General features: G+C 42.6%; 1 protein-coding gene across 1 annotated transcript in view; it reads left to right on the forward strand.

The window, feature by feature from the left end:
* Nucleotides 1–16,131, forward strand: part of trpm3 (transient receptor potential cation channel, subfamily M, member 3) — a 76,806-nt gene that overhangs the window by 25,661 nt on the left and 35,014 nt on the right. The window contains exons 2-7 of the mRNA XM_085908975.1: nucleotides 8,992–9,228; nucleotides 9,951–10,164; nucleotides 10,248–10,372; nucleotides 10,452–10,623; nucleotides 14,192–14,366; nucleotides 14,875–14,998. Coding sequence (XP_085765101.1) covers nucleotides 8,992–9,228; nucleotides 9,951–10,164; nucleotides 10,248–10,372; nucleotides 10,452–10,623; nucleotides 14,192–14,366; nucleotides 14,875–14,998 — 1,047 coding nt within the window. The remainder of the gene's footprint in view (nucleotides 1–8,991; nucleotides 9,229–9,950; nucleotides 10,165–10,247; nucleotides 10,373–10,451; nucleotides 10,624–14,191; nucleotides 14,367–14,874; nucleotides 14,999–16,131) is intronic.

Consider the following 16,131-nt stretch of genomic DNA (forward strand, 5'->3'; position numbering starts at 1 on the left):
AGCATCTGTCAAACAAACGTCAAAACCAATTAGCTAAGGCAAAGTGCTTTATGCGGCACATTTTAAAAAAAAAAGTATTCTCAATTGTCATATTTGTGAAAAGTAGAAAGGAAATGAAAACGCACAAGCAATATTTTCCATCCGCTCTTATGTATACCACCTGTTATGGATTACGACTCATTTTAACTAGCAGCAGCGCTAGGCTATATTCAGTTAGCTAACACAATGTTTACTGGGGATGTGAAGTTGAGTACTGTTCTGTACCATACACAAACCTTCGTGTGCGGGTACAGCACAGCTGTAGCCATCGACTGAAGCATCCCACGTCGGTGGATAACAGGCTGCGTCCTAAATTGAAATGTAACACTCCCTTGCGCGCACGAGCTAGCTCCATCTGCTAATAACTATCTCGGATCGCATTTCGATGAACTCGCTCATAGAAGCATCAATCAAAGCTGGAGCTCAGCTGCGTGTCTCGCCTCTAACTTCCTCCTCATTAGAGACGGTAGAGGGGACTCAGGTGTAAAATTGACCAGGTTGCGCTAACCGCTTTCCATTCCCAGTCGTAGGAGCTCTGGCAAAATGAGGCAATGCTATGCAGCAATTCGCGTAAGAGGCTATGCATAATAAATTATCCAGGCTTAATTCTCCAGCCGCTGCCTCAGCAACAAATGCACATAGACAATAAACATGGCGCTTCACTTCTGAAGCTTGCTTTTGTATTCTTTCGCAAACTCATCTTGATTATTCATTATCGTGCTCGGTACAGTGCAAAACGAGGAATGTGTAAATTTCTTTCACAGCTTCATTTCAATAACATTCGCTGCAACTCTGGCTAATCAAGTTGAGCATTAGTACTAATTTGAAATTGATGATGCAACACTCCCACATACTGTGGAGATTATAGATAAATATTCTTACAAAAAACTGCAAAGCCTAAATTGTCAATTACAAATGGCTCCACGTCATCTCAAATCAGACCGCAAACGATTTTTGTCTTTATTCATTTACTCAAAAATGATGTTGCTTGAAATGTTAATCATGCTTAATTCATGTTACCTTTATCTTTTTCATCTCAAGAACTTCTTTTCCCAAATGATGAAAAAATAAGAGCATGTATCGTAAATGTCAGACATACTTTCCATCTGACCATCGGGGTGGAATAAAAGGAGGTTAGTTTTCCTCCATCTTGCCATTGCAACTCATTGCAAAAGTGTCTCTTTCAAAGAGGATTAAACACCAAGTAGAAATCTTAAGTGGAAATATGTTATGCTCATCTCTGGTGACTGACTCACATGGGAAGAACCGCTAAACGTTGAGTCCTCTCGAGCGAGACGTGGCTTTGACAAACATAGACGACTCTAATCGTGCCACAAACATATTCCCAACATGTACCATCTTATCCTATTGTGTCTCTAAAACGAGGTATTCTCAATAGTTGCGTAATCCCCGTTCACAGGCATAAAAATGCCAAGTTCAGCAACAAAGAGTCTTCGTTCCTTCCTCAGTCAGTTCTACAAATAAGTGGTACAAGAGAGAGTGTGAACCGAATAAGACGGAATAGCACACAAAGATCATCCGTCCATCATTAGCATCAATCGCTTCTAAAAATCACTGCGGATGAAATGCTTTAACCTTCTATTTATCGTCACGGTTGTCGTTTAACGAAGGCAAATGCGAAGCGTCATTAGAGCTGGCGACGCCGAGCTGGCTTTTCAAATATCACCTGACATTTACCATTATTTATTTAACCGACAGAAGAATGAATAAAAAGTCACACCAATCCATCTCGCTATTTACACTGTTTACATCTAAATTATTTTTCCAATATTAATAATTGCTCACACGTTTTTTTTTGTAATTGTATTGTTTCTTATCCATTCATCACTACACAATCGATTATGAGTCATTCATTAAACAACAAAAGAAAGCAACAAATGTAAAGCGAACGCAAGACCATCGCATCAGATTCTGCACCGCAACACCGGTCAAGATGCGCCTTGCACTCTTGACCCAAGTTTCTCCCTTCGAATGAATATAGATGGCAGGGAGGCGATGTCATGCAGTGTCAGGTGGTGATTATGCTCTGCGCTACTGAAGAATTTGTCCTTTTTTTTTTTTTAACACTCTGCTGTACGTGGCTCCCTTTTTAAACTCTGTTCCACACATGCACAGCCCAAAATCCCTCTAGTACAGAGGCTCCCTCCATAAGAGGCAATTTTACAGCACTTGGCCTGAACCACCTCATACACACGCACACACACACACGTTTGCTTTGTCACACATGTCTCTCCATCCTCCCTTTGCGACTTATGACCTTTTCTTCCGTCCCTGCACCTTAAGTGCACCGGCCCCACCCCTCTAAATCCCAAGTGCCCCCCCACTCGCCTCCCACCACAGGCAGAATGGCCACGCCAGTGTCGATTAGCCTCTGTTCGGCCAGATGCTCAGCTCGGATTAACCGAAGCCTGTGGGAAAGAGAGCTGCTTATTCTGTCCCTGGGAGATGTGTCCGCCACAACGCCAGCTAAAATAAGCAAGCGTACTCATTTGCAAAATCGTTTCTGCCATGATCGCTGTACAGGATTTTTAGATGTCGGGGGAGGGAAGGAATCTATTCACTTAACTGAAATATTTGACGGACCTCTCATGAAAAAAAAAAAAAAGTTACATTATAATTACGATGATAGTATCAGTGTTTACTTTCTCTTCAATCTCCGTCATACACTTCGTCTTCCGGCACAACTGCTGGTAAAAGTAAGAATAATGAAAAGAAAGTAATCATTGCCTCTTGTAGAACAAATTTCCCTGAAGGAGGGAAATGAGGCGCCTGTTAAGGTGCACTGATTATTTATGTGGAAGACAAAGACATCAATTAGTTGACACATGGCATCTGTTAGTACACTTTTTGAGGCAATAAGTTAAAAAAAAGAAAAAGCTACCATCAACCCATGGCGCACACGATTTTCTTTTTCTTTTTAGTTTTCCTTGAATGCATCCTTCGACTTCCAATTAGTGTTTTCCTTGAAATTCCGTGGGCCACTCTTCTGTGACTTACCTTCTCAGCACTGTGCTTTGATTTACAATTAACTCAAGGACACATTTTCCAAGGTGCACCGTATAACCTTTTAATAGGCGAAAAGGCAATTTGAAGGTTCTTTCAAGGTCACTGATAACCCACAAGTGAATTTTGAGATCTCTGTGACTGAATCAGTGTGCCTCATTCAACAGCTCCTCACTGTTGAGTATCAAGACACTGATCACATTGATTCCACCTCTCCACCATTAGGATAAAATGGCTAGGAAATGAATGAAACTCAAAGGAGAAGCTGTAAGGATGGCAAAGTCTGATTCAAGTGGCTTATTTTGCATTAAGTTAGCTTGAGTTAGCTTGTTTGTTATGACAGCATTAAGGCTAGCTTCCCCTGGTCCCAACCGCATACGGATTGTTGACGGTGCCATTAGCTTCGGACTGCGTGCAATGACCTCATCCTTAATGTCAGCCCGAAATTCATTACGGGTCAGGATATGAATATGAGTCATAGTTAACGTTTACCGTATACTACACCGCCATGCCCAGATTGGAATCTCGTGAAGGTCAGTGCCTAACGCCAACTGATACGGTTGCATGAGGCAAAAAGGGATAAAGCCTAAAATAGCTTTTATTGTCAGCCACGCAAATGCATTTTGCGCACACTGCGTACACTTTTCCAAGTGATGACGAGAATGTGCAGAATTTGCATGTATGGAAGTGAAAGCTACCCTTAGGGGTTTTGCGTTCCATTTGTTTGTTGTTTTTGTTTTCAGCACATTATTTGTCTGAACAAACCGCAAGCTTCACACAAGTGCCATCTTTTAGTGGGGACAAGGATGAAGAGACACAGCTGAGTGCGATGGATTTGGCGAGTGAAATGTCCTCAATAAAAACAAATTACAAGCTTGAAAAAGGTTCATGCTGGTTCAGTTCTGTAAGGGTACGTTAGAGAGCGAACGGGGGGGAAAAAAAAAAACACCGTATGTATGTTTTCCTTCAAGCAAGATTGGCTTTTTCACATTTTTCTTATTTAAGGTCTGGATGTTCACTGAGAGAGCTGAAAGTGGGTCACTTGTTAATATAATAACCCCAAACCACAAGGCTATTTTAACCAAGAGGCTTGAAGAAAGTCACCTCGGATGAGGAATGAGGCAACCGGTGGATACACAAAATAAGCTAAATGGCTTTTTCTGAAATATCACCATTGACGAAAATGTGAAGAAAACAACAATTCATCAAAAAAGTTGCCGGGAAGTTATAATGACGGTTGTGCCACAGTAAAACAAAGCCATCATACCCAATATGTCGTTGATTGAAATTTTCACGAGGAAGCAACATTTGATTTCTACTCAAACATAAACACAATGAATTTGCCAATTTACAAGAATTCATCGCAGTCAAGTTAGCGTTAATGGCGAAAAACAACTGTAAAACATTTCTAAGCTATCTCTGCTTGTCCGAGAATGCCGCTTACTTCGACTTATGTGAATAATATCCAAGTTGAGCTTAACTTCTTTGTAAAAGCAGACGTCTAGGCTGTTTGGTACTCTGCATGGGGAGGAGACTGATCAGTTTGGCTTTAGGGCTGGCTCAGCGTGCGCCCTTAGCACCGTGAACACGCACACTAATACGCTCATTATAGCTTCCGACAAGAATCATGCGTCAAAATGCTACCTGGAGTCTGCTTCATAAGGGAAAGCCCACAAGGATGCAACCCGCTACAACACTCAGGTAAGTTGATACCCAAAATTGCTGGGATAAAGTTGGACTTGTCTTTTGTCCACTATTTTGTCCAAATGTTTTATTAAGCGGCCTGTGTTAGTCAACCAATGACAGGTAAGCTTTAAAGCTTCTTTTATGTTAGCTTCATTTCATTTTCTGACTCTACGTATTTGCTCTCCCTTTTTGATAGGATGGACTCATAGAAGCATCAAAATATCATTTATTTATCTTCAAGGGAATTTTTCTGTATGCAGCTAGCTTCAACAAAAGTCCGCATCGGTTGGTCACTTGTGAAGGCTCGGCTCGGAAAATGTCCCAAGGTGCTTTTTGTGCTCCTATCACGGAAACACATCAGAGTCAGGGGAAAAGTTAACAAGCCGTTCCAGTTTACAAAGAGACTCTCATTCTCACGTACGTTTTTAGAAAGACCGTTCTTGGCGTGTTCACAAGACAGTTCTCTGTTCTTTATTGTGAGAAATGTGTTGCATCTTGGCTACATATCAAGTAGGAGGTGTGTTTTCGCAAGTTGTTAAAAGTAGCCAAGAGGGGGATATATAGATTAGGATGTTGATTGTTTCTTTATTCAGCTTCCCGTCACTGCCAATAAGAAAGTAGAGGCAGAGGAAGCAGTTGTTGAGGTGGGAAATATATGCTCAGTTGCTCACAGAAGTCAAGTTGTAGAACCAATTGGGTTATTTGTTTTTGTGGCCACACTAAGTCGAGTGTTGGTCACAGGGTGATGGTCAATCCCTCTCAGCGGCCCCTAGAGCGGAACGGTTCATCGCAAGTCCGAGTCCGGTGTTAGGGTAAATGTGCCAACGTTGGTCCAGTCCGGTTTGTGGCGGGTTTAGCGGTACCGTGGTGTGACAAGGTCAGTCAAGCGGAATTAGCTGCTGTTGTTGTAGAGGTGGCGGCGGTCAAAGGCTTGTATAAGCAAGTCTCAGCACTGCTGGCTGGGAGATGAACCAGCCTCGCTGTCCGAGAATCAACAGCGGGCAGGACCATTTTGTTGCTTTGGATTTGGGCGCTCTCTTCCTCCAGATCTCCCTTTGGATATGTAATCCTTAATCTTAACGCAATTATGACAATACAGTTCACGTCTGTGTAAAATTAATATAAAATTAAATCATATAATATTTAATATAAAAATATGTATATATATTTAAATTAATATTAAAATAATATTTTGGATAAACGTATAATGCTGTGTAAAAGTATAAAAATATAATACTTTTGTTCAAATTTATAATGCTGTGTAAAAGCAGCAAAATCAACTAAAAAGATCAGTGCAGTCTTTTTTTTCAAGTGATTCGCATGGATTCCTTATTTATCTAGGATTTGCACATGTATTTTGGGATTATCTAAACAGTTGTATATCAACCGTAAATCCCGTGGCGCGGGGCTTTTATGTCGAGCCGCCGTGCACGTGTGCGGCAGGATAATTGGCCCGTGTGCGTTTCTGTCACTCAGACCTGCAACGAACGTACGAACGAACACGACGAGCACATGTGCAATTCCATTGTGAACGCATAATGCACCCGGCTTATTTGTATGTTGTCGGCACGCACGCTCGGCCACACATACATATTGATGATATCCGACACGAGAGCTTTTCTTTTACGGTTTACATTGACACTTTGAAATTTCCTTTAGCCATTTGTTAACTCTCGAATGAAACAAAATGAGGCAAGCAAAATATTGCACAATGCTCTCATCATGATTGCAATGCACTTATTCAAATTTCTTTCCTAGTTATATGATGGCTTCCTTGCATGCATCAAATATCAGTACGCGCACACACACGCAAGTTGCTGGCTGCAATACAACATGGACTGACATCATTTACCGCCTCAGTGCATTTAAACATCCGCTTTCTGTCTTTTTCACTCTCTCTCGCAGCAACTTTGCTCAGCCAGTTTGGGCTCAACTCCCAACATGAAGCATTTTGTTTTTGGTCAAAGGATTTAAATGATGTGTGAGGGATTTCATTTACAGCTTTTTTTTTCCCAGTCTGCTTGTTTTTCTAAAAGCTTTGGAGGTGCAGGTTTGTGTCACCAAATTGCTTGTCTAAGAAGACGACGTGAAATCTTATGTACAGTATGCTCTCAGTGTCATGCTGTGCTGCATCATGGGTAATTACACACCAAAATGTCCCATTTACCATTGTGCAAGCATTTCCCAAAAAGCATTTTCAGGTGAACTCAATTTTCTTTGCTTTTTTTGTGTGTCCTATTGACACCCACTGCGCCATTAACCTCAATGTTCTTTTTTTTTTGTATGTGTCCACAGGCGCAGAAATCATGGATAGAGAGAGCGTTCAGCAAGAGAGAATGCGTTCATATCATTGTGAGCGCCAAAGACCCCCATAGGTAAGCACAATTGCAAATTTTCTTCACAACAAAACAAACACAGACTGCTATAAATGCTTCGAGTAGTTGCTGGGATTATTGCTGCCATATTTTGAAAAATGATTTATGTTCACAGAAAGTCTAAACTCCGAGCTTAATATGACTTAAGAGGCCTCCGTCCGCTACAGGATGATTTCAACGATAGCTGTCCGAGCTTCGATTTCTCCTCCTCGCGGCAGTGCAGGCAGTGTGAAACAATAATGATGATGAAAACTGAAGTAGAAAAAAATGCCCTTTTTTTTTTTTTCCTCCTCTTGTCATGTTGCCCAGAATTGTTATTTTACACGAGCGCAGTTTGCTGAAAGCAAATCGTCCCAAACCGAATAAACATAAGCGTCACCTGTGCGCTTATGAGTTTGCGCAAAGCTTCTTGCGACTGAAAAGCGGCAGCCTCGTAAGCACAGACCTCATATGAAAAAAGAAAAACCAACATCTGGGCTCCTTTCCAAGCCCTTGCCGATGAAGCACACCCAAGATGTCAAATGTCAGAGCCAAGTGAGCCTGACCACCACGAGCGGCTCCTGAAGGCATCCACGTGTGCGAAGGCATCGCTGTTATCTGTACAAGAGGAGTTTGTCAGATGAATGACCCCCGAGTGTGAAGAGAGAGGCCATCACTCGGACCGGAAGAAGAGACGGCCAGCTCAATTCGCCCCCACCTCGTTATCGTCATCCACCGACAAGCAGGAGGAGTTGACTGATAAGGCGGACAAATCTCTCTTGGCTCTCACCAGTACGGATTCTGGACCAAGGGGGTGAACTCTGTCACGCCCCCTCAATTTCCAGACCCAGCGGTGATCTCCTAGATTGTGATTAGAGAGAGTTTGGTTTTCTGTGATAGGAGCGACTGAGCTGGCTTTGGAGCGTACACAGACTTACTGACGATAGACATTTAGCAACTAGTACACCACTTGATTGACATTTTGACGCATTGTGGAGGGTCTGACACGCTTGTCTTTTCACATCAGCGGCCTCACTCAAAAATTCAGACTACAAAAGGACCACGAGGACCTAGCCCGAGGGCACCACGAACAATAACTCGCCGAAATTTGTCACGAGGTGCCGATTCGTGAGAAGACGTGTGACAGAACTAATTATTGTGATTATTCACTTTGAATATGGATGAGAAAGATTTCCTTCACGATTGTTTCAGATTCCGTCTTCGCTAAATTATTCATCAGGTTTCGATTCATCGGCAAATCTATTTCCCGCATTGCTCTCATGATGGCAAACTGCTTTCTTTAACGCGATACACAACAGCTGTCGCCGCTCCGATGTGAAATTTAAAAAGACGAGATTTTAATTCCTCTCCTACCGGCGACCTGGCAAGCTTCAGTACGCTTACACTTTGTTTGGGTAAGGGATTATCATACAATGATGTCGAAGCAATTTCCCTCGAGACCACATCGTTTCTTTCAAGTGAGAAAACAAACACTCGCTTTGCGGGAGGTAAAGGAAAAGCAACCGAGACGGAAATATGAAGTGTCAACGGAATCCCAGCCCGAGCCGCTTTCTCTTACTTCATCCCGTGGGATTGGAAAAACAAATATGATCCAAACTTGTAATGCAATAGCCGCTTCCATATAACTTTCACTTTAATAGCTGGTGTAGAGAAACAAGGAGAGTTGAGAGCAGCAAATCAAAAGAGATGGAGCTGATGACAGAGTGCCAAGGGTCCATCAGAACCTTCAAATATCTCCTCGACGTCCCTATGAAGAAGACTTAAATCTCTTGACGGGCTGTCACTTCGTTTTTACAACCGGACACACTTTGTCATCCGCGTTTGTCCTTGACAGACGCACAATGGCACGACAACCTTTTGACCGTAGAGAAATGTATCAAGTCGGGTTGTGATCTCCCGCAGGTGCTGCTGCGGTCGCCTGATAGGACAGCATGTGGGCCTTCCCCCCGGCATCTCATCCAGTCACAATGATAAGGCGGAACGGCCGGCCAAGAACGACGCTCTGTCTGAGAAGTGGTCCATCAGCAAACACACTCAGCTCAGCCCGACGGATGCGTTCGGCACCATTGAGTTCCAGGGAGGAGGACATTCCAACAAAGCCATGGTGAACACCTGCACATATGCTAAATCATTGCACAACAACTTGGTCAACAACCAGTTGGATACGGGATTCTGAAATTGGCTCAAATTACTTAGAGTAATAATAATATAATATATGGATGGATAATGCAATATAATAATAATCGCTCATTCATCTCCATCTTTTTTTTTTTATTAGAAGCATCCAAGTCACTGTTCTGAAACCAATCCATGTTCTCTCGCTGAATAACAACTAGCATAAAATACTAGAAACTTTTTTTTAGTCGGAATAAAAGTGAGTCTTTGGTATGTATGTTGTCACAGAACTCAATATCTTACCAACTGTAGGAGAAGCTACAAAACATGTTGGCTCCCCATTCGTCATCAGAATAATTCAAGAGAGAATAATCAATGAAGTCTCTGTACTTTGAAGATAATTCGTAGTGAAAATGAATTTGTTTCAAATGACTTTTGCACCTGATTCACTGTCAGCGGTCGCCGTAGATGATAACAGGTGAATCGGAGCTCATTTATTTTCTCCATTGAATTATTCATGCCATGCATATGTTAGTTTGGGTGTCTGTGGATGAATTAGATCAAATCAACAGATGTTTTGATAACGCACACGGCTTCTAATTATAGCATACATCTGTCTCGCATGTTTTCGACTTGAAAAAAAACAAATATAAACAAGCAAGGTTTTCCCGCATCAGCACAATCACTGATCACGTGTCCATTCGTCCGCAGTACGTGCGAGTGTCTTACGACACCAAGCCGGACCTGCTACTGCATCTGATGACCAAGGAGTGGCAGCTGGAGCTGCCCAAGCTTCTCATCTCCGTCCACGGGGGGCTGCAGAATTTTGAACTGCAGCCTAAACTCAAACAGGTTTTTGGCAAAGGGCTCATCAAGGCTGCTATGACCACCGGAGCCTGGATCTTCACCGGAGGGGTCAATACAGGTCAAATACCACACGTCACCAAATTGAATCAATTATTGAATGTGAATGATTTCATCACCAATGTGTTATTTGTGTTATGTTAGGGGTCATTCGTCATGTGGGTGATGCGCTAAAAGACCACGCCTCCAAGTCCAGGGGAAAAATCTGCACCATCGGTATTGCTCCCTGGGGCATCGTGGAAAATCAGGAGGATCTCGTTGGCAAAGACGTAAGTGAGAAAGCGAGAGGTAGAACAATGATTATTCAGCTGCTTTTTTTTTTTTTTAAAACACGTATACTTTGTGCAGGTGGTGCGTCCGTATCAGACCATGTCCAACCCATTGAGCAAGCTGACGGTTCTCAACAGCCTCCACTCGCACTTCATCTTAGCCGACAACGGCACCACGGGGAAGTACGGCGCCGAGGTCAGGCTGCGGCGACAGTTGGAGAAACACATCTCCTTGCAGAAGATCAACACGCGTGAGTCACACTCATACGCGTGTATGATTGACCCCAATCATTGACGCAGTGAATGCTAAAAGGTGGTGTTTATTTTTTTTTTTACATGTATTTATTTTAATTTTTCTTTATTCTAATTTTTTAATCTACTTATTTATCTAATTATTTATTTATTTATTTACTTTTTCCAGTATGAGGCATTTGTCAGCTATGTCGTGAACATTTTGAGAGGCATAATTAATATGATAGTATTTCCCACATATCCAGTATCATGTTCATAACAGGGCAGCAATAGCTCATTTGTATTTTTGGAGCGTGTACTGTGTGTTTACACTCTATTAATGTGTATTTGCTCATGTGCACGCTCTTCATTTGCTATTGAGCCCCTGTCACATTTCATTTATCAATTTTCAATGTCCATTTAATACCTTGGCGGGGAACCCAAATGGATTGTCACAAATACAAAATGCGTTTCTCTCATTCTCGCAGTCAGACATAGGGCTGGAGCCCGTCGCCCGTTCCCTCTTGAAATGCATTTTTCGTCATATTCTTTCAAATGTGTCAGGGACACAGAGCTGGATAGGGGAAGGCATGATTTATTTTCCGCTCCCTCCTTTTGTTGTCAACATGCACGCAAACACCTTTTATAAACGCCAAAAATAGGACTCCATTTATTTTCAAGACAAGGACACTTTTGCTTTAATAAACTAAACTTACTAAACTAAAAAATAAACTTTTGCTTTAATATCGTCATTTTCCGTTCGTGTTGATCTGCCACCAAGTCTTTGGCTTGAATGCGATAAACATTTTTTTTGTCTCTGCTCAGCCTCCAGTCATGTGACTCATGGACTTCCCTTTGTCATCCTATGCCTGGAATCATACGAAAGGGGCTGGGAAGGCAAAGGGACGCCCGGTCGTCACACATTCATCATCCGAGCAATGTAAAGTGCCTTGATGGGATTCCGAATTTTCCCCCCGCTTAAACTTTCGATCTAATCCGAGGAGGAGCCTTTTGGGATCTGCTCGATGAGATAAGCGGTACTGCTACAAAGGTTTAAAGCGAGCTCATCTGACATTCGGCAATTTTAATCGTTATCTGATGTGCCCGGTGAAACATTTTAAGGGAGGTGCGTTGTGCATTTTAGTCAAAATAACCAGGATTGAAAATTCGACTCCATCTGAAACTGTTTTGAAGGATGTGGTCCAGTCTCGCCTTATTAATATCTTCTACATTGTTAAATTTCATTGGTACCTTCAAATACAAGTGAGCCATATCACTTTGACTCGTGAGCGAAACGGGGAAGTACTGCCGGAGTATATCACTCTTGGGTTAGTCGACAGTTATTAATTTGATTACCTGCCCACAAAATCAAGCATCGGCGGGATCAATTTTCCTCACAGCACGGCTCCCTGCTCCATCCCGCTGTAGCCTGCCATCCAATTAAAGGAATGAAGAAATTACAGGGGGAAAGGTTTGACTGCACATATAATCACGTGTGGTGAAAGAGAGGCTGGTAGGTGAAAAATGTCCTGCGCTGGCTTTTATTATGTCACACTGTAGAAATGACATCATAAGAAGAAATCGATTATTTTAAAATCAATTACGTATACTCTGTTTGGTTAGAGGTTGCAAATTGTCGATATGTGACGTGGCTTAGACCTTATTATAGACTACAGTATGAAAGAAAATAAATGAAATAGTTATAATATAATATAATCTAATATAATATACGAGGGCGTTACCGTACATGCGTGTTTTCACTCCGGGTAACCTTCGCTAACCCTTCTCCACGGGCAGTTTCATTAATCACAGCACATGATGAAAATAAATAAATAAAGATGAAGTAGGCCAGGTAATTGAATCTCGAAAGGCATCAGGCCTTGCGTTGCAGATTAGCCGTGACACGCTGACCTCGTTCGTGGACCGGCCCGTAGATGGAAGATTAAAATTAAGCGACGGCACCGGGAAAGTCAAGAGCCTTGTCGAACAAAACCCAGGCAAACTTTTTGAAGTACCTGACGTTTTTGCTCCATGCGTGAATGGTGAAATGCGACATGATGGAGAAAGAATGCGAGTGCGCGGACTGCGCAATACCAAACCTTTTCCACCAGAAGGGAAAAGGTCACAAGAGTCTTCATTTATGACTCGCTCGCCATATGCCGCAGTGATAAAAGGTTAGCACTAACATAATATGTTCTTTTTTGGAAGAACACACCTTTTACTGAGTAAAAGTGACTTATGATCTTTTTTAAAATAGAAAATAATGCTGCCTTTGATCTTTCTCAAGCCTTCAGGAGTTTATTTAATTAAACACAGAGAAGATCACGTTAGCAGTGCTAGGGCGGCTGTCGGATTTGAATCAAAGCAATATGACGCTATGGTAGCTCGCTCACACACGTTTTCTTTCCGTCATGTACTTTTTCAGTTGCCATTAAAGATTATTTCGAGGCACGCCGGAGGAAAGAAGTCGAAGCTAATCAATCAAAGCAACATAGCAAACACTGATGGAGAAAGGTTATTCCCAAACATTGATATTTCTATTATATACAATTATTTTTCAAGTCAATTAACTCAAAGCCATATTTTATTAGGATTTCTACAAGACATTCTCTCCCCCAGGACGTGTTTGTTATTGACATCAATAATTTACTTAGTAGCAAGTGTGTTGAATATCCAGTATATGGAATAACCTCAAGCAAGAAGTTAGGCGACCAGCAGACACGCTCAGATGCTAAACCAGCTAAGCCAGTGAATGCTAACCTAACTTGTCTGTGTCATAAAAAAAGAAATGTGTCCAATAAATAAATAAATGGATGGTGAGCAGGCAAGTTGTATAAAATGTTGATTTTTTTTTTTATTATTCTGAATGTAAATGTTGTAGTTAGTGAAGCTGGGGATAATTTCATGACTTTTGTGGTTTTGTTTTGCTTGTTATGCTTTTCCCACTATTAAAGCTGCCGCAGCTGTGCTTCCCCCTTCTCATTTGCCCCACGGTGGTTTTTACTTTAACGATCATTTGCTTTTGATGCCGCAACATTGCCTCCGCAGCCATCAAAAAAACCCCAAACGTGCAAACACGGAAGAGATCGTCTTCTTTACGCTTGCGTCCATTTTTGCTGTCCCGCCCTCGTCTAATCTTGTGACGTTTGAACTCTTTGAAGCAGATGAAGTCCCGAAAATATTCTCCTTATGTAACTGTCCCCCTTGCGAGGCAAAACGTCACGGTGGAGTCTATAGCGCCAAACGCCCGCCGTCCTTGTCTTTCCACGCGTGTAAATTATGCAGACCCCGGAGTGCGGCGTAGGGATGATCCGGCAAGACGCAGCTTTTTGAATTACAGGAGTCAAAACGGCAAGAAGAAATAGCATGTCAAACAAGACAAGAGGGGTGGCGGCGGCTTTAAGGAATGGATTGGACCCAAACCGCTAAATAGGCGGGGGCGGATACTGAGCCGTCATGCCTGGATGGATATTCGGTTAGAACCAAAAACATGGACACTCGGGGGAATAGAATATCTCAAAACTGTTGCATTTTTAATGGTTTTCCCATTTGACAGAGAATTGTGCCTCGTCTTTTATTTGCGTCCAGGTATTGGCCAAGGCGTACCAGTGGTGGCTCTCATTGTGGAAGGAGGCCCAAATGTGATCTCCATCGTGTTGGAGTACCTCAGGGACACCCCGCCGGTCCCTGTGGTCGTGTGTGACGGCAGCGGAAGAGCCTCCGACATCTTGGCATTTGGTCACAAATACTCCGAGGAGGGAGGGTAGGCGCTCGTGTCATAAAATGTGGACGGCGAGCACTATCGTATGGATGCGCAAGCAACGGGCACAAAAATGCACCGATGCTGAACGAATCTCATTCTATTGTGCATACCGCAGACGCCGTTCGGCGTTCCTCCGAGTATGTGTAATGATGAATACGTTTAAGGAGAAACGGCTTATTGGGATCAAAACAAATGCGGCAAATGAAAGTTGTTACTGGAAAATATGCTGATGCATCACTTTAATAATGCAAGGCGTTTCTCACGAGACACGTAATTGTTTTTAGTGTTTCTCGCTGTGTCCGGTTAAGGATGAAACTCATTTTGCTAAAGAGGAATACTGTAGCAGCCGAGAGTCCCGGTCAACCTTGGTTTCACTTACAGACAACAAATCTAATTTGCCACTCCCCCCTCCCTCCGCTTTCTCCCCCCCCCCTCTCTTCTGTTTTCCTCTGGCCTTTCTTTGGTTTGATTTTCATTTATCCTGCTCCTCTCGGCTTCTTTTCTGCAGCATAATTAACGAGTCTCTGAGAGACCAGTTGCTGGTGACCATCCAGAAAACCTTCAGCTACAGCCGCACACAGGCCCAACATCTGTTCATCATCCTCATGGAGTGCATGAAAAAGAAGGAGCTGGTGAGTGGTTTGAAAATATTTGCCCCAATACAACATAATACACACGTATTGATTTATTTTGCGGATTTTACAACTACAAATAAAATGTACAGTGGCAGAAGAGTCCAAAGTCAGTCAAAAGCCAAAGCAATACTAGTAAAACCTCTGTGTCATTTTTGACGAACACATAGACCCACTACGCTACTGTATAAATGTTAGCGATGTGGTACTATTCATTTCATGAATTCATATTTGAGCTGACGTGAACCGCACGGTGAGGGTTTATACAAAGTTCAAGGTAAGACACGCATCCTGTGGCGTGCACGTTGTCACACACATTCATCTCTCATTCATGATATTGCTCAATACAATAATGAATAAATATATGAACAAATAAATAAAACGCAAACGACTATCTTTAAACACGCAAACACAACACGTTAATGAATTAAAGCACTATTTATCGACAGCTTCCACTTTATTCCGCAGCGAGTCTCGAATCAATCGACGCTATCCACAAGTGTAAGTTTGCCAATACAACTGGAATGAGTTTCACATAGAAACACTTCATCCTCCATTTTGATTCAACTTTGTGTTCTACTTCAACAATCGCAACGTATTGTAGCAGGTCGGAAGCCCGGCCGGCGCCTTGTACACCATGTAAGAGGTTTGACGGCATCCTCAGCGGGCTTTCTCAAAAGCGGCCGAGCGGAACAATGGCACGTGAATCATTCAGCAGAAGCAGCTGTAGAGCGCAGATAATTTCAAGCGGCACAACAATTACCGCCGTCGCAATAACCCGCCGCGATTATGGCAACGTACAGACTGCGGTGAATCGGCGGCCATATTGGTCACATTCTTTTTCCCTCCCTTCCATTGAAGTCACGCAATGAAGAAGTTAATGTGGCATTCGGGAGTTTTAATGTATCGTTTTTTCACACGTCATCATGCTGTTATCATGACTTTAGGCTAGCATTCTGACAAACCGTTCCCCTTATCTGGCTACTGTATTCATTTGAAAAAGGACTCCTCACAATCCGACTTGTCTCACGGGACAAAGGCTGCGATCGTTTCTCATGTGAAGGCCTAAATGGATTACGGTTGTCTCGGAGCCAGAAAGTTGTTGGCACTTTGCTGCTTGGCACTTCTTGGCC

This window comes from Syngnathus leptorhynchus, chromosome 4 (assembly GCF_054491065.1).
Source record: "Syngnathus leptorhynchus isolate UIUO chromosome 4, UIUO_Slep, whole genome shotgun sequence".
Taxonomy (NCBI): domain Eukaryota; kingdom Metazoa; phylum Chordata; class Actinopteri; order Syngnathiformes; family Syngnathidae; genus Syngnathus; species Syngnathus leptorhynchus.